The following is a 19,614-nucleotide window of genomic DNA, read 5'->3' on the forward strand; positions in this document are numbered from 1 at the left end:
ATGATACTTATGAAACAGCCTCTGACCATGTGCTTTCCTGGAGGCTGGAGAAGACTTCTAATCACCAGCCACGAACGCATCACAGGACACTTGGAACTTTCCGTGACACACGGGAATACACTATCGCGGACTGATGCTGTCCATGCTAAATTTAGTCAAGGATGAAAGTTTGTTTTTTCTAAATCCTACAGATTCTTGCTCGAGGGCAAACATTTATTTTCAGTACTTTCAACAAATACCATCTTGGGCACAGAGGGCACTCCCCAGAACTCATTTTCACACAATCTTTCAAAAACCCTGTGTGCTGATCCTTAGTGCTAACAGTTTTGATGGAAAAAAACATAGGGAATATGGTATAGATGCCTTATTATTATTGTAACTGGTTTTTATGTAGGAGAACATCTAGCTTTCTCGGTTTTGGTTTGGTAACATTTGTCCTCATATATTGCTACTACCACAAATGAAAAAGTCACAAAATTAAAACAACAATAGCTTAGATGAGCAGATCTTTGATTTGTCTTAGAGAACAAACTTAGAAAGCAAATTCTGTTATTTGGCAAGACTGTGCCCATGGAACCACTTCAACACCAATATACCAAGTCTTCAAATGGCAATTAACGAGGTGACAGGAGAGGAAGGCAACTAGTGTCCTTAGACAAATTATGCAGCTATGAATAGCTTGAAGTACACTTCTACAACAGGACTATGAAATACACACAAGCAGATTAGAAACCAGAGGCAAAGCTTCACGGTTACAACACAGCTTCAAGATTAAGTTAGAGCTAGATTCAATTTGCCATCAACCTTGAAAAGCTCGCTGCATTTCATACCCACACAGTTAATCAACAACCACTTACTGCAAAAACTCACACGGCTGCAGAAGCTATTAACACGGGAGCATGCAACAGACTGGCACTGCACACGGTTCATACTTACTGCATTCTGGTGCGAAAAGGGACAGATTACACAAAATGCAGTCAGTTCTTAATTAGCAATAGATTTCTAAAAGGAAATACTTATTGATAGTTATTCAGTGTTGCAAAAGGCAGCCTTCTGCTTAAAACTACAGTTTTGATTTGTGTAGAACTTTAAATGAAGACGGGACCACAATACCTCTATGTGGTGCCTGAACTGTGGTTCTCTCAGGAGAGAGCTATTCAGGATATAAAAAAAATGATAATTTGATGAAAATCATATAACTTGTCTGGGACACTAAGGTTTCAGAATCTCATGCCTCTCATTCTAAATAGTTGATAAGAGAAATTGTGCGTTGCATGTGTCCAAGGCCCACAGCCACCCAAAGATGGAATCAGGGGTAGCTCAGCTGAGATCCAGGAATGCCTCCCTTCCCACCCTTGTGATCTACCCAGTGGTGCAGGACTGTGCTGGGCCTCCCCTTTAAAAACAAAGTATCAAAGACAGAGCCTTCTACATGAGATGGCCTCAGGGTAGAAAAATGCAACTCTCCAACCTTTTGCTGCTGCTAAAAAAAACAACCCCCCCAAATTCCCAAATAAAAATAGCATGGCACAATTATCATGTAGAAATGAGCTCACTTTCCCATAGAAATCGGCAGCTACTGCGAACAGACCTGCGCAGCCTCCAAAGCATCGGGAAATCGCCAGGGCAATGATTACTGCCAAGAAGGCTAGGAGACAGGAGCTTCTTGCGATCAAAGTTAGTAGACGGTGCTCAAAACCGAGGGTAAATGGGAACTCCATACGTGATGAAAAATAACTTGCAAACGTTTTAGGAGCAAACGAGTTACTCTCAAAGCCTCAGAAATAGCATGGGAATGGCTTAAAGAATTCCAGGTTGTACAGTTCCGACGCATTTCCTCATTTGTGCAGTAAGTAAATCAACACCAGATTTTCAACACGGGCCTGCCTTCTCTTTATAAAATAGCCAAACTGAGCCTAGATACCATTCCACCCACATCAAGTCCCCAAAGCCAATTTCGGGTCAGACCCTTTTCTGGATTTTTGGGGGACGGGTGAGCAGCAGCAGCGCCTGCACGGGGCACCTCTCCTGCACGCTAGACTCGTGAATCAGACTCCAAAGGAGGAAGTGGGCAAGAGTTCACCCTCACGAATGCCTGGTCTTCCTCTCCAGTTCCACCCAGCCTCTACGCATGGATGTTTTCTCCACTGCCTGACTCACATTTATTTCTAAAGACCAAGGGATAAAATGAACACTTTTAGGGGCATCTTCCAACACATACCTTCTGGGATTTCCACAACACGAAACCACTGAATGAAGCCCACCACCACCCAACACATTGCTTTAGGGAACACAGCCTGTCTGGTTCTAGCTATTTCACAATCGAGTGCAGATCGGGATATTGGGCACATCCTTTTTTTTTTTTTTTTTTTTTTTTTTTTTTTTTTTTAAGATTTATTTATTTGAGAGGCAGGAGAGAGAGAGAGAGAGAGAGAGAGAGATGTCTTCCATCCACTGGTTCACTCCTCAAATGGCCACAATGGTCACAGCTGCGCCAATCCGAAGCCAGGAGCTTCTTCCATGTCTCCCATGTGGGCGCAGGGTCCCAGGAATTGGATATTCTCCACTGCCCTCCCAGGCCCACCAGCAGGAAGCTGGATTAGAAGAGGAGCAGCTGGGACACAAACTAGCACCCATATGGGATGCCAGCGCCACAGGTGGAGACTTAACCTATTACACTACAGTACCAGCCCCACTTTGAATATTTACAAGTATTTAATATGCCCCTATTTAAACTCTAGGAATTCTCCAAAAATTCCAGAGGCTATCCTTTCATTATCAAAGAAACAGAAAGTCATACTCCCAATAGGGTCTTTGACTAGTTTGCTCACAAGCATCAATCACAAACTTTTCATATGGAATGATTTTGAAAGTTATACGCAAAATACAGGGTGGACGTCGTAGGGCATGGGATGTCCACATTCCATATTAGAGTGCCTGATTTGAGTCCCCGGCTACCTGTATTTTCCATCCAGCTTCCTGCTAATGGGCCTGGGGAGGCAGGGAATGGAGGCCCAAGCACCTGGGTTCCTGCCACTGATGTAGAAGACCCAGATAAAGTCCATTGCTCCTGGGTTTGGCCTTGCTTTGCCCTACAACTGCAAGCATTTGGAGAGTGAACCAGTGGACAGAAGATCTCTCACTCTCTGACTCTCCCTTTCTCTGTTACTCTGCCTTTAAAATAAATAAGTAAATCTTAAAAAAAAAAAAAAAAAGTCCTGGCTTATTTGTATATTCTCCTTAGCCACAGAGGAGGTTCATGATATATATATTTAAGGCAGACAGATGTATGTTTAAAACTTTGTACTTGCAGCAGGCAAGCAGCCCAGTGGTTCAACACTGGCTGAGACACCCACGTTCCTAGGTTTGATACCCAGCTCGGGCTCCACACTCCAGCTTCCTGCTACTGCAGACCAGGATTGAGTTCCCCGCTCCCAAATTCAGCCCGGCCCAGCACTGACTATCATTACAGGCATCTGGGAAGTGAACCAGCAGGTAGGCACTCTGTCTCTGCCTGCCTGTCTGTCTCTCTCCCTGTCTCTCAAATAATAAGTAAATATTTTAAAATAAAATAAAATAAAATAAAATCGGGGGCCAGCACTGTGGCACAGTGGGTTAATGCCCTAGCCTGAAGCGCTGGCATCCCCTATGGGTACCGGTTCGAGACCCGGCTGCTCCACTTCTGATCCAGCTCTCTGCTATGGTCTGGGAAAGCAGTAGAAGATGGCCCAAGTCCTTGCGCCCCTGCACCCACGTGGGAGACCCGGAAGAAACTCCTGGCTCCTGGCTTCGGATCAGCACAGTTCCGGCTGTTGCGGCCAACTGGGGAGTGAACCATCGGATGGAAGACCTCTTGCTCTCTCTCTGCCTCTCCTCTGTGTAATTCTGACTTGCAAATAAATCTTTAAAAAAAATAAAATCTTGTACTTTCTAAATATAATAAACAGTGAGAGGAAGACAGTAAATAGAGGAGACAGCTGTTTCCTGTACTGGTGTTGGTGAGGTGGGAAGGAGTTTCTAGGGAAATATTATGTGCTAGAAAACACTGGGCAGTTGAAACACAAAGACTTATGTGAGCAAAAAGTACTGCTAATTCTATCTTTAAGGGAAGTTTCCTAGAATGCACCACTTTTACTTGAGGTCAAATTTTGGAAATAACATTTGGACAAAGTTCCATATTTTATGAACAATAAAGTCTCTGACACAATAAATGAAATGGCAGGTTTCTATAAAAGTTACAGGATTTTCAGCATAACTGTTTTAAGAACCTGGGCTATATTGCTGTTTTAAAACGTAGCGCTGTTCCTGCAGATTTACTTACGTAAAGCCTCTGGTGCCCTCACATTACAGTGGTGCTTCCACAGAGAAATCAGGAGTACTCAACCACAGTCCATTTCTAAAAATGGCAACGTCGCGCAGGCCTTTGGTGCAGCTGTTAAGACGCTGCTTGGGGTACCTGCATCCCACATCAGAGTGCCCGAGTCTGAGTCCCAGTTCTGCCTTTGATTCCAGCTTCCTGCCGACACACACCCCGAGAGGCAGTAGATGACAGCTCAAGTCCTTTGGTCCCTGCCATCCGTGTGAGACACTACAGATTGAGTTTCTGGTTCCTGGCTTTGGCATGGCCCAGCACTGACAATATGCACACTGGTGTGTGTGTGTGTGTGTCTGTCAACCAATAAATGAAGATTGGTATCTCTCTCTCTCTCTGCCTTTCAAATAAATAAAACTTTTTTTAAAAAATGACTATGTAAAATAAGTCCCAAATCAAGAAGATTCTTTGGAAAGTAAACTTCAAAAAATTCTCAAAATACATGAGAAAAATAGTTAGTATTCTATTTAGACATTCACAAAATTGAAAAACTAGCTAGTTTTAGAAAACTTTTATATATATATATATATATAAATATTCTTCCAGGTATATTCTCAAATACAGGAGATTTAAAGAAAAATTGTGTTATTGTGCTTTACGTAAATATTTTTAAAAGGACTTTTATTTAAAAAGTTACAGCAGGAGTAATGCCCATGTGTTTCACAAGCCACACAAATGGTCACCGTTTTTGTTTTTAAGAAGACTTTAAATTGCCTCCCTTTTCTGCAACAAGAAGTTCACGAGCACATGAAGGATGACACTGGAGCAGAAAGGGCTGACTACAGCTAAGTCACCTTCCTTCTGAAAGCAATTCAGAAAACGACAGATCCTCTAAGCAGGAGGCAGATTCGGCAGCCACAGCGACTTCCGCCTAAGTATTCAGACTGACTTGGAGCAATCACCGCACGCAGCCCATGCCCCTTTCAATGAGGTTCCTGAGCACGAGATGAGCAAGTTGGAAAAACCAGCACTTTGTAGGAAACTAGCACAATTGTATGACTAAATGTATGGCAAAAGAAGCAGACACTGCTGCCTGCTTGGGTCTACACAACACAAACGATTAATCAGCTGCTCCTTCTAAAACACCTGCTCATTCTAAATCCCTCCCTCAAAAGTGTTCAGGAAAAGAGCTCAATCAATTTGGTTTGCTCAATTGACTTTTGAATGCTATTTCATTCTTTTGAAGAGGAGCATTTGTGAGAAACTGAAGACCCCACTTTCTGTTATCAGAATGTCCCAAGCTAACTGTGGCACTGGGGCATCTGGATGGTGACTTGGCCTCCTTTGCAGAGACGGGCTCCTGTTCTATCAAGATCCACAGTAAGATGTTCTTCTGGGAATTTTGACTCCCTTCACCTTCTCTGATATCAGCTCCAGTCTGGTTTCCAAAGTGGCCTCCGATCCATGCAGCCAGCACGCAGAGTTTATTCGCCAGCCGCTACTGGAATGCTTTGAGTCAAATCCACGCGTCATCACCCCATGGCTGAATGCATCAGCTTCCCTCTTCCGCTGAGACAGGCACCAGAGGGAATGAAAGGTTTCCACCAGCTCAGCTGAAAAGTGTTTTCATGGGACGTAGACGTGGAGCCAGGAGGCCTAATGAGATATTTAAAAAAAAAAAACAAAAAACAAAAAAACAAAAAAAACCCAACAACAACAACTGGATTTTCACTGTGCAGCTTGTAAAGTGAAGCTCAGAGTGTTCAAAAAGGCAGAACTCAGTCCTGACACTCCACTGGCATGGAAGAACAAAAGCAGAATTTTCTTTGCCCTCTATCACTTTATTTTCACTTGGGTGGAAAACCCAGATGTGTCCACTTTGGCACCGATGTGGATTCCGAGAACTCCGTTCATTCTCCGAGCCCTTGTCCTCCAGCGTGGGCTACTTCTCAGTCTTTCATTATTTTGATTTCCTAATGGTCGGGACTGTGCCCCTTCCTGATATTTCCACTGTGTTTTAACATTGCTTAGAATCCAGGAAAATGTAGGCTGCCATCCTGGGGTATAGATATATTTTATTAAAAGAAAAATTAGGCCTTGTAATTTAGTATTAAAAAGCAGGTAAAGTATCCAAAAGTGACTACCCAAATTTCTATTCTGACACTCTCAAACTTATAAAATAAACACATTATTAAAAATCAAGATCCTTAATGATTAATCTAAGAATGTTAACACAGGAAAACAGAGAGCAATTAATAATAATGAAAAACATCTTAATTATCAAGGAACTAGAGGAGAAAAAAGAAAAACAATGCATTTATTGCATGGAGGAGGAAAAATAACTTTTAATGATTTTATGGGCACTGGATTTGGAGTTGGCTGAAAGTTTAGTTTAAAAAGTAAAAGTGCAACCTCTTTGGTTTTAGGTGCATTCTATACGCGGAGATTAGATTTCAGTAGAGGTGAACAGTAGGTGATGAGGCCTAACATTCTACAAGGCATTTCATACAGAGGTCAAATAGCAGGAACACTAGTAAGTTTGGAATTTCTAGTTCCCTTTAGAGATTACAGTCTACTGGAGCACTTGGTCTCAACCTTGACCTTAATCACCTGGGAGTTTTTTTTTTTTTTTTTTTTTTTCTTAAATACTATTGCCAGGTTACCATCCCCAGAGAGAGAGACTGGAGACTGGGTATAGGTGCTCCCTAGAGATCTGATTTTTCAAAACTCCCCACGTGACTCCAACCTGCAGCTGTCTGAGAACCACACTGCCATGGAGTATTTCTCGGAGGAGAGGAGGAGCATTTAGAAACGCAAGGCAGGCATTTTCAGAAACCACAGTCTCCCGCTGTAACAGTGCTGAGAAAAGCGATGGAACCATCTGCAGAAGGCAGGCCCGTTCAGCAAGACAGCTTGGAGACCAACGTGAATGAACTCGAGGAGAAAAGTCTTCCTGGACTGCTGGAGGGTGCTGCGCCTGCTGTGAAGGTAAGGATGCTTCGTGCAGGAACATCCAAGGAACATCCAGCTTCCGTTCTGAACACGGACCCGCTGTGCTGATTACACCTGCCCACTCCACAGGAGGTCTTCAGGTAGCAGAAGACGCTCGGTCTCAAGGCCAAGACTGCAGGCCCAGAGCCGACAAGATTGTGACTTCTGGGATCTGGATCACATTAGACACTCAATACACACTTGAGAAATGACTCAAATTGCTCGTGAGGCATAACTCGATTTTCTTCAAGTGCTCCGAGGGTCCACTTTCCCAAAGAGTTCCCTAAATACCGGAACACAGAGCGAAGTGGATATGCCATCGAAACTGCTCTAATCCCATTTGGAAAGTCTTCATGTGTTGTGACAGGACATTAAGCACCTGCCTACTGGCTAAGAACAACTAAGTCTTCTCCTGGAAAAATTAAGATCCGTTTCTTTGATGTTAGAAGTATCGTTGAACGTACCTTTTCCTTCCAGCTTTTTCGTGAAATCCCTGCTCACCATCTGCCCTGCTCAGGGAGCCATTTACAACTTGGACCAGCCGAGTGCCAGGGCTGAAATCTGCTTCCCTGCCAACTTGTAAGGAACACCTCTGACACGCTGCCCATTGAACGAGGGTAACCTGAGGTCATGCTAGAAGGAGAGGAACCCTGGCACGGGGATTTCTGAGCACACCCGGGCAGTTCTCACTCACAGCCCTCGCGTTCTTCTTCCCTTTCAGCAAGAGATGGACAGCTTTCCTTTGCAGCTTCAGCTAAACCCACCAACACAGGCAGACACTGCGCTGAAGAGCTGTGCCCTGTGGGACCACGGGCGACAGCCACCAGCTCACACGCTGTCCTCTGGGGAAGCTCCCAAGGCCACCCCGTGGCTTGGGGTGATGACAGAGCCAGAGAGATCAAGGGAGTCTGAAGCTTCTCATGACATTCCCCCCCAACCCCGGCCCCAATTTCAAGATATTGGGAAACCCGTAAGTTTGGGAGAAAGGTAAAGAAGCAGCCCTGGTCTCATCCTTGGTGAGAAAGAAAAGCAACAGTGAATATATTAGGAGGCCTGAGGTTTGGGTCCTGAGTCTGCCACTTAATAGCTGTGTATCACTGGGAGAGTTCCTTGACCTTCAAGGCCCTACTTTCTCATCTGTAAAATAGGAACACAATAGCTCTTGATGAGGTTCTGAAATTAAACCACACAAAACACAACGCTTACTGCAATACTTGCATACAGTCAACTCTCTATAAGTACTGACCACTAGAGCTAGTAAATATGGAACATGAATGAGGGAGAACACACCATACCATCATAAAAATGAGTATGGTAAGCAAAAGCCATTTGCTAGAAAGACCTGGTTTAATTGACAGAAATGTGCTGATGATTTTTTTTCTGTGATTCTGAGACTTTTTGGAACATGTAAATTCTCCACGTGGTCATTTTGTGCAGGGCCTGGTTATTTAAAGGGATTAATAAATTATGACTTGTGAGGGAAGAATTAAGATTGATTCATTATTTTCTTGAACCAAAACTCAAACACCACTTCCAAAAATGAGAGTACATGTTTTAATAGGTCCCTGGAACCGCTTCTCAATGTCACAGTTAGCAAGGGAGTAAATAGGAAATTCTAAAATAACTAAGTAATGTTTAAATATTTAATTTATAACAAGCATGGGATTTTTAAAAAAAATTCTTGATGAACTTTGGCAGAAATTATTCCATCCTCTGCAACAGAGTTCCTGATCACAAGATCGCGGATGAATGGGACCTGGAGGAGACTTAAGGAATCGACTTTCTGAGCTTCTTTCCCCGCCCATCTTACCCAGGTGAGGCACCTGCCAGCCCAGGTCAGCCCAGGTCAGCCCAGGTCAGCCAGGGCCAGGGTCCAAGTCCACGTTCTGTCCTTTCTTCATGCACTCACCTGCCTCATTCTCCCAACAACCTACGTGTGAGTGAATGGCCAGAGGCACAGTGTCCCCGCAGCCTGTTAATAACCTCACGGGGAGAAATTCTAAACTTGCCATTTCAAAAGCCAAAGACTAATATATACAGACTTCTTTCTAAACATCAATACGGTCAACACCGTCTCTCCGTCCTTAACCCACACACAGATTCTCCAACTCTGTGCAAAGGCTCAATGGATTCAGAGGTACTGTTCCTTACAACAAACGCTGTCCATAAGGTTTAATTTCCAACTGCCCCACTTCAATAAAGAGGCTAGAAAATACTAAAATTCTTACCTCAAAAATTTCAAAGCCATAAATGTCCAAAACACCCATGACCTTCTTCCTCACTTTTGTCTGTGCCTTAACAAAAATTGAAAAGAATCCGTTAGCGGAGGCCTGAAATGGAACACTGCAAGCATCCACCACGCAGACACACATGCTACAAGTGAACTGTTGTTCTTAACTAGCAGCAGCAGCAGATCTTAGTTGCTTCTTTTTTAAACTTATGACGTAAGATATTGGCCTGGACTCTTTCAGAAATTCTAACAGACAATTTAAAGAAAGCATTAGTGGTGCTTAATTATTTTTTTTTTTCTAAGAAATCACTGCATCCTACAAGAGGTAGGTAGGGTCTTCTGAGCAAATCACATAGTCCAGTAAAAGGGTGCCTCAAAAGTTTATGGTGCAAAAAAATCTGAAATCTACATGCAGTATTTTTTTTAATGATACTAATTGCCTATGAACTTTTTTTTGAAGACCCTCCATACTGATTTTTTTTTTTTAATTGAAGAACATATCACCATCTGGAGAGGGAAAGTAAACTTTCCAGCCAAGTGCATACAACTAGTTAGTTAGCAGGTGAGCCAGAATGAGCACTCAGGGTGCCACCCATCCCAGTAACACTGTGATGGCCAGGAGACTCACTGGTGAGATCCAGCTCAGGGCAAAAGGAACAAGAGCCCTGACCAACTTATGCAAAGTAAGTTCTTTTGAAGGAATAATCTTCACTAGTGGCAATGATCATACAATTAATCTGTCTTCGGCTTTAATCTCTATACTGGGAATAGCATTTATTACAACAGGGGTGTTTGCTATAGAGATTCAGTACCTTGATGCTTTCATTGATTCGATTTACCAGCCAGGAAAACAACCTGCTGTAGAGGTTTTTAGCCAGTGCATCCCGGGCGTAATAAGCCTATTAAAAAGAAAAAGGAAGACAACAGTATCGTTACCATAATGCCGAATTTCAAGAAAATAATGAAGGTATTTATCTAAATAGTTAAAGTTCTTTCCTTTCAGATTTCTTTTCAGAACCAGTTGCTATTATACTCTGGATAAGCAGTCAGGCCTTGAAGAGATTTAGGCAAATTGTTTAGATAAATTATTCTTGTTTCACATCAAAGATATTTATCTTAGTGTTATGGAACAGAGAAAAATCGGAGACAATTGAGAAGTGCACCCACAGAGAGAATAAAATCAATACCCACTGAAGGGATGTTACATGGTCCATGTAATGATTATAAAATTGGGTAATGAAATGGAAATACTTATGTGATGTGAAAAGTTTTAAAAACTGTACACTGAAGACATGAGTAACTTTTTTTTATTTTAAGCTGCACACAGGAAAGAGAACTCCAAGGAAATATATTAACATGGCTCTGATTGATGGTATCTCTAAATTATGTTGATTCAACTTTGAGTATCTTCTAAAAATCTTCCACAATGAGTTTTCTTTATAAGTTGCATCATGAAAATAAGACCTTTTTAATGTGCTTATTTGCTTCTGAGACAGTTCAGAGCTTCTTGACAAAGAAGAGGCAGAAAACACATGTAGGCTCTATGACTTCTGACTCAGAACCCAAAGGCGGGTGAGAGGCAGGTTAGGTCAGGAGAGCCTACCTACCCACCCGTGCATCGGGTGCCCACCGTGAGCAGCAGGGAAGTACCTGTGAGATGTCTGAGCCCAGCCTCGGGGGGAGAGGCCTGCAGACACTGAGCAGCCCAAGCAGGAACTGGGCTGGGGGGAGGAAAGCAGGAGGTTCTGGGGTGATTCCTAACACACTGAGCATGCGTGCATATTTCACTGATTATTAAGTAGAAAATCCGGTATGAACTAAACCAGCACATTTGTATAAAGAGCGCAACCTGTATGTGGGAAAACCTTTTCCACATTGCTCCTTAAATGCAGTGTAGCCACTTTAATGACACAGTCCCTTCTCAGCACATCCCAGCCGAAGAGAGCACCTCTCCCCTTACCTGACACTTCCATGCTAATCCCAAACCTTCCTCCCCAAAACTCAGGCAGCTACTCCAAATCAGGACTAGAAAATACACCTAGAGGTTGACCGAAGGGGAAAAGTAGGGGAGAGAGGGTGATTCCATGGTAGAGCATGCATGTCCAAGGCTAAAACAGAGAAAGAAGCCAAAATATAACTTAGATGCACAACCTTTCCTCAATTCGTCTTCTTCCGGTTTTCACTTTCTTAAAATACGCAGTTTGTATGCTTAGAATAGTTCCTGGCATGCAGTCAGTCTACGGGTGTATTTTATTGCAATCACTGAAGGATCTTTTTCCTTTAATACTATCTCATGAGCCTACAGAACGTCTCAATCTGTTCCTCTTTCTTCTCACAAATGCAAGTTATCTCAAAAAAGCATACTCTCCAAACACCACCTGTCGTAAATAAACCCTTTTCCACCTTAATCTCAGGCAGCTTTTTGAGTTGCATGCTATCTGCTTCCAACAAACCACCATTCCAATATGCAACTGAACCAGCGGTGACAGCCTGATCTGGTCAACGGCTTTCTGTTTTTTCAAAGTGTCTTCACAGCCAATATGAATCTGCTTCCTCTAAACAAACATTTATTCCAAGGGTCTCAAGCCAAATGCTTGCAGGGACTACAAGACAGAAGTGAACAGAAAGCACTGATCCCTGTGGGCTGGGCACGCATCCCAGGAGAAAGACACAAACTCGAAAGGTAGGCAACAGAAGAAAAACCTCCTCTGGGTCAAATAAAATACATCTTTTGAGCTCTATCTGGCTTCAGGGGCTGCCAACTCGCTCCTCCTCACTTCTCAAGTCTGATCCCTGCCACCTAATCACCACAATAATACCCTATGGAGCAGCAGGGGCCGGAGCGTTCACTCCCATTTAAGGATCACGAATCAGGGGAGGAAGTTACCAAGGGCTGACTGCCCTCGGGTTCTAAGCACACCATGACAAGACTACAATTCTGCAGCCGCGGGAGGCTCCCACAGGAAAAATCCCAGGCAGAATCTGTTTCAGGGAGGGCTGTGATCAGGCGTGGCCCGGAACAGTGTGTGCTGAGCAAGATGGAGGCCCAGACTGCCTTCCCAGAGCTTGTCCTGGAGCTGGGGAGATCAAACTCACACAGAAACAATCAGAGGGCAGTGCCAAGCTGCAGAACAAAAAAAAAAAAAAAAAAAGGGGTTCCGAGAAGGGGGAGCCAGGGGCCTCCTTGCATTAGGAACAAGTAGGCAGAAGGAATGAGTGATGGCTGGGGTGCAGGGCCTGTAGAGGGGCCGGATCAGAAAAGAGCCTGGGGAACAAGAAAGTTATGGAGGAGAAGCTGAATGATGGGGCCGGCACTGTAGCGTAGCGGGTTAACACCCTAGCCTGCAGGGCCGGCATCCCATATGGGCACCAGTTTGAGACCTGGCTGCTCCACTTCTGATCCAGCTCTCTGCTATGGCCTGGGAAAGAAGAAAATGGCCCAAGTGCTTGGGCCCCTGCACCCGTGTGAGAGACTGGTGGAAGCTCCTGGCTCCTGGCTTCGGATTGGCGCAGCTCCGGCTACTGCAGCCAACTGGCGAGTGAACCATCGGACTGAAGACCTCTCTCTCTCTGCCTCTCTTCTCTCTGCGAAACTCTGACTTTTTTTTTTTTTTTTTTTTTTTTGACAGGCAGAGTGGACAGTGAGAGAGAGAGAGACAGAGAGAGAAAGGTCTTCCTTTGCCGTTGGTTCACCCTCCAATGGCCGCCGCTGCAGCCGGCGCACCGCGCTGATCCTGGCAGGAGCCAGGAGCCAGGTGCTTTTCCTGGTCTCCCATGGGGTGCAGGGCCCAAGCACCTGGGCCATCCTCCACTGCACTCCCTGGCCACAGCAGAGAGCTGGCCTGGAAGAGGGGCAACCGGGACAGAATCCGGCGCCCCAACCGGGACTAGAACCCGGTGTGCCGGCGCCGCAAGGTGGAGGATTAGCCTATTGAGCCACGGCGCCGGCTCAAAACTCTGACTTTCAAATAAATAAAATCTTTAAAAAAAAAAAAAAGCTGAATGATAAGCTCTGTCTTGAGTTTCTATGATTTCCATGCTAGTCATCCTATCTGGGGAAAGATCTAAATGCCTTGGGGAAAATGAGGCAAGGGCCAAGCACGAGGATACTGGGGCCCAAGAATGGAAGCTATGAGGAAAAACTAATAAAACAAATCACTTCTTGCAGGAATCAAAACCTACCCGGCAATAACACTGGTAGAACCAGGAACACCGAACACTACATTAAAAAAAAGAATTTTACTAAGGTGATGAATAATTAAGGATCTCAAGCCAAGTTCTGTGGGGAGCAAACCGGACTAGACTGAGTTACTGGAATTAAGACTTATTCTATGCATCTGCTCTCTCACAATATGGCGCTGGGAGAGAAGTAAACAGCTTCCGCACAGCTGCCTCCAGTTCAGCCAATAAACTGTAGGACTTGCTCCTGATTGGAGAGCAGCGTACTCGGCGTGTGGGCAGCCGAGTTGGGATTGGCGGAGGAGGACTATAAAGGAGGAGAGAGACGGCATGCACCGGGAACATCTATGGGGAACATCTAGCTGAAGGAACACCCGTGCAGCCCCCGAGAGAGCCGGCCGGCGGTGTGCCGCTCCCCTGCGGAAGTGGGGAATGTGGCAGGGGGAACCGCCCTTCTACGGAGGTGGAAGGGATAGTAGCCAACCCGGGAAGAACCAGCAGCAAACCCGGGGAGGGCCGAGCAGACGAAAGAACAGCGCAGGGTTCAGTGTTGCTCCTCCACGAAGAGGGGGAGCGACAAAGTTCTTTTATGCCAAAGGATTAAAAAAAAAAGTGGAAAGGTTTTGCAGGATGATGGAAGGTGACTCAAATAAGTTTATGGAAGTTAAAGGTACATCGGCCTAATTTCTATAGTCAATGACTCAACAGCAAAAACAAAACATACAATAAAATCGCACCTCCCCCCATAAATAAATTCCTATAGGGACCTCTTAAAGAACATGGGTTTTTTCCACGCTATCACTACTTTTTTTAAAGGCTTATTTATTTGAAAGGCAGAGCTACAAAAAGGGTGGGTGTGGGGGCGGGGAGACACACACACAGAGATCTTCTATCTACTGGTTCACTCCCCAAATGGCCACAACGACCTTGGCTGACCCAGGTCAAAGCCAGGAGCCCAAAACTCCAACCAGGTCTCCCACATGGGTGGCAGGAGCCCAGGTACTTGGTCCACCTTCTGCTGCCTTCCCAGGCGCACTGGCAGGAAGCTGAATCAGATGCTGGCATCACAAGCGGCAGCTTAACCCACGGTTCCACAATGGCAGCACCACCACTACAGTGTTCTCAATCTGACCGCTGAAGACGTCCAAACTGGGAGGGTCTCAAAGGGCAGTTCTGGATCCACAGCATCACCTTTGAACTTCACGGACCTGCAAACTCTCCAGTCCCAACCCAGACCACACTGCATCAAACACGGTGAAGGTGGAACCTCCACCAGGAGGTTCTGAGGCACAGCGGGTTTGAGAACAGCTGCTGTAGACTCGCCACCCTTTGAGCCAAAGTTGATCTTTCCGGCTATGTTCTTTGAGTCCTCTTCATATTACTAAAGCTGTGGCCAAGCTTGATGAACCCTTTTCCTGAAAAATGCTCCAACAGGGTTTTCCTCATTGTTTTCTTTGCAAAATGCCTTACGGTTCTTTCTTTACACACTTAAATCCTCCCATGTTCTCCACGGAGCCTTCCTTAAGCCCTTACTTCCCTACTAATAACGACCCACCCAGGGGGCTCGTGCTGTGCACACTCTCAACCTGTTCTTCATGAAGTCAGACGCTCACCATCTGACCTTCAATCAGTGAGGCTGACCTGGACAGAGCCAAGGAGGAAGGACACACAACAGGTATTGCTGCAAACCCAATTTCCATACCCAAAAAGTTATAGTATTTCCCACAGCAAAAAGAACTCACCTAAAGTAAGAAATCACTGTTGGAGGCAAGTGAAGGATTTCTTGGGTTGAGAGCAGAGACTGAGAGCAACAGAGAGAAACCCTAGCTCCCCCCAGCTGTGTTTCAGAGCTGTGTTCACCTGAGCAGGGTGAGCCAACAGAACACAGGTGGACAAAGCAGGCCAGGGCGGGCAAAGTCCTACAGGAGCCACTTCTTTCTAGTCCAGATCAGCACTCAGAAGTCTTGCTCGCAAAACAAGGGCTTTCCATTGCAAAGGCCCAAGACACTGCCTGGGTATGCAGGCACCTAAATGGCCACCTATTTAACTTGAACCAAAAAGAGAGACAGGCAACTCAGCTCTGAGTCTCAGAAGGATGCTGTCAGTCTCAGTGTAGGAGGCAGAAGGGCACAATAAGGAAAGCGGGGACATCAGCCAGCCATTTGACCACAAAACTGGCTCCTCTCACTACCCGAATCAGTAAATGCAACTCCACTTTCCCAGGTGCTGCACCCAAAAACGTAGTCACCTTGACTCTTCTACCACGCGTCAAGGCCATCAGCAAATCCTGTTGACTCTATCTTCAACATATACCCGGAGTGTGTCCCCTTCTCCCTCATTCCACAGCCACCACCTGCTCCAAGCCACCAGCATCTCTGGGTTAGTGGGGCTCTCCTTACAGTTCCCTGGTCTTGCTCCTCCTCTGTGTTCCAGTGTACTGAGAACTTCCCTAGGTGCTCCAAGGCAGATTATGCCACGCTTCTGCTCAAACCCCCAGTCCTTTCCTACCCCCTCCAACCCTTCCTTCCCACTCCCAGGATCTCCCTTACTCTACTTTCCCCCTTTGTCCGCTGCATTTCCCACCGGCTCCAGCTTACTGTATCATCTTACAGGTCGACTGCTGTCTAGGACCTCTGCCAGAATGTTAAGTGCAATCAGGGCAGGGATCCTTATCTGCTACGGTTCACCACCAAGTTCACAATGCCTGGCATACAGTACCACAGTGAGATAACTGCTCGCGAAGCAAAGTTTTCATTTACGCCACTACAGAACAGCACAGGCTTGGAGGCTGGAGGGAGCTTTCTCCTTGCATTTCAATTTACCCACCTGAGCCACATTCAGGGTCGTAGAAACTTTCTCCTGCTTGGCCTCAACTGTTCGGAAACTGAATGCGCGTTCTAGCACCGACTGATCAATGCTGGTCAACTCGCAAATTTCTTTTAGCTCTGTTGGCAGGGGAGTGGGGGGAGAAGGAACATGACAGAATGTGACAGCAGCATGGGTACTATTAATCAGCACTTTTACGACCTGGGTTGTTCTTCCTGGATCACATCCAAACTTCCAAGTCTCAGATGTTGAAATCAAAAGACTGAAAACTTAGCTGCATTAGATTTCTGCTCAGTCGCACAGGAAAGCTTTTCAAACCAATGAGTGCGAAGCAGAAGTTTTGCTTTCTGGTTTGAAAACTGTGCCACACAGATGTCCAGAGCAGCTTCCTACAGGGGCTGACGGTCCCCGGACTTACCGTTCTTATCTTTGATTTTGCTTTCATCTAAACCGTTCACGCGCGATTCGGGCTTGAACTCGATGTTCCCCAGTTTCAACACCGCGGCCACCACCTCCAGCACAGACTCGACTTCGTGATCCATAAAACCCACAATCTGCATGGCATTCTGGGGACGGAAAGAAAGCACCTGTTTCCTTCCGCAAGCACCAAGTCCTGTTACGCGTGTGTTTCAGTGGGGGGCTGATGAGACAAAGCTATGCCCGGGTAGCAGCTTCAAACAGGGAGTAGGTGCGTCCCAGGGGTGCCTGGAGGGCTGCAGCAGAGGAGAGCACGCAAAGAGGAAGACAGAAGGCAGAGGCTGGGGGCAGAACTTTGGGCCCCTCTGCCACTTCAACCCCAGCAGCTCAGTTTGTGCACAGGGATTTTTCTGTACTGGGGTTCTGCTACTAGCAACCAAGGCAAACAAAAAGCTTTTACAACCCTCTATGAAAAAATGCAAACCCTCCTTACTTATTGTGGTTTGCAAAGGAGAAGCGCCTAGTCCAAGACACTCCGTGTCACAGGGGGCCTTCCTTCGTTCATTCGTACATTTTTATGGATTATTGGCTACGGGTCAAGCAAAGTGGTCATAGGGTTGGTCTTGGACTCCACCCTTACGCAAAGTCACGTGCAGGATATTATCAGACGAGTGTTTCCATAGGAGGAAGTTTATACGGGTTTGACGTGCGATGCTCTCAGAGACACTTTCTTTATGGAGCAGCCAGTTTTTATCCCTTTCTTCTTGGCGACTAGGTTACACAGCAATGGGAGTAATTACGTCTTTTGTGGTTGTTAGGGAAAATGTCAAACACAGACTAAAGTAGAGAGAGCATGGAAAGACCCTCTGGGCCTTTTTCATTCACCCCAATGATCAGCTGATGTCAATCTTGTTTTATCTATGAGCCCAGCTTCTCCCCTGCCTTCCCAGAACCCGAGCTGTCCCATTTGGAAGTAAATCCCAGTTACTGTATCACGGGATAACAGCAGTCATTCTGAAAGCGTGTGCCACACAAAGCCAGAAAAGAGCATTACACAAACTCGTTTCTTCTCTAACGAACGTGGAATGCTAATCACTCTGGTTTATACATGAGATTTCTGAAACTGTAGAAAAACAGGCTTGTCTGGCTCCAAAACAGTTAGGATTTAACCTGATCCAAGGGCAGTTTTCACACCTGGAAATTAACTGGGGCTATGAAAACATTTGGCGTTTCAATCCAACAGTAAGAGTCTAACCCCAGGATGACAGAATAAGAAAGCTCCTTTTGTGAAATGGTGACCTCGCACGCTCCAGTAACGCACGGCCTTCCTGACCTCGTGTGATTTTTGAGCTAGTAAAGAAATCAAGCTAATAAAAATATAATAAATTCTCGTGCAATTCTAAAACCTCTGGGAGCATGAGTTACACTGTAAAGAAAACCGAGAACTGTTAGCAGTTCCAATTAGGCCACAGAGCGTTACTCGTATGAAAGCTGAACGGAGGCGTCACACCTTACCCTAACGGTTCTGAAGTTTGCTGCGTCGTCCACTCCGTTAACTCTGGCCGAGTCCAGCCCCAGGTAGTTGTATCTGCTGAAATCCCGCTCAAGTTTAAGTTTATCTAGTGAATCACACAAACAAGTCAGTAAGTTGCTTTCAGTAAATCTAATCACCTTAATAATCTCATCCCTTTACCCTCAGATGAGATGATTCTCACATTATATCATGAATCAGCAGACCAGAAACAGATACCCAAATATCAATAGCAGCATTTTCTTAAAATTACCTTTATACTATTTCAAACTCTACTTTTTAGCATTTGTTTTTACTGGATTAATCCTTTTGCATATTTCTATAGAATATCTTTGATGCACTACTTCATTATAACCTATGGGGTCTGCCTAGTGACTAGTCCCTCACCATTGGCCATTTGATAGCATCTGGTTTATAATGAATATGAGGCAGAGACAAATGTCTTCATACAAATCGTGTTCAGGATTCCCTTAGATTATGTTGTTGGGATATATCCCAACAAGCAGTGTGACTGGGTGGCAGGCTCTGACCATTCTGTGACTCTTAGTTTGGATCTCCAGTGACGCCCCCAGGAAGAGGTCCTCTTTTTGAATTGACTCCCACAAGCTCAAAGAGTATCAGTGACAATGCCATCAGCTTTATCCTCGGTAATGACTCTTACTAACGTAGTAACAGTGGCTGCATTAGGGCTGTGTAGTTCGCATCTGCTGAGTATTAACGAGAATGATTTCCCAAGTGTTGCTGACTATCCATCTCTTCTTTGAACTATATATTCGATATTCATTGCTTAGCTATTGGCTCCTGGATACTATCCTTGTGGGCCCATATTAATCCTCTAAAATAGCCAAAGGCCGGGTTTTATCCCGATCAGCTGCAGATGTCTTCCCCACTAGTTTTGATCTTCACTGAGCCGTTTGTTTTCACCCGATTGTACTCACTTACTTTTCCCTCTTAATTTTCTCTTCGCAAGTCAATGCTACATTCCCATTTTATTTTTTACATTTGTGATTAGTATTTCCTCCAACATTTAGCTCATGCATCCCATCTGAGACAAAAGGCGCGGTATCTGGTGAGGTTTAGGGCTATCAAACAAAGGCCAGGGCATGGTAGAAGCCAGCAAACCATGTT

General features: G+C 45.2%; 1 protein-coding gene across 10 annotated transcripts in view; it reads right to left on the minus strand.

Moving 5' to 3' along the window:
* The window catches only part of MYO1B (myosin IB), a 189,605-nt gene that overhangs the window by 41,812 nt on the left and 128,179 nt on the right, over positions 1–19,614 (minus strand). For all 10 annotated transcript variants that reach the window (XM_070070449.1, XM_008258850.4, XM_070070455.1 and 7 more), the window contains exons 9-13: positions 18,471–18,574; positions 16,957–17,104; positions 16,539–16,657; positions 10,346–10,432; positions 9,532–9,597 (exon numbers count right to left, since the gene is read on the minus strand). In XM_070070449.1, coding sequence (XP_069926550.1) covers positions 9,532–9,597; positions 10,346–10,432; positions 16,539–16,657; positions 16,957–17,104; positions 18,471–18,574 — 524 coding nt within the window. The remainder of the gene's footprint in view (positions 1–9,531; positions 9,598–10,345; positions 10,433–16,538; positions 16,658–16,956; positions 17,105–18,470; positions 18,575–19,614) is intronic.

The sequence above is a fragment of the Oryctolagus cuniculus genome, chromosome 3 (genome assembly GCF_964237555.1).
Source record: "Oryctolagus cuniculus chromosome 3, mOryCun1.1, whole genome shotgun sequence".
Taxonomy (NCBI): Eukaryota; Metazoa; Chordata; class Mammalia; order Lagomorpha; family Leporidae; genus Oryctolagus; species Oryctolagus cuniculus.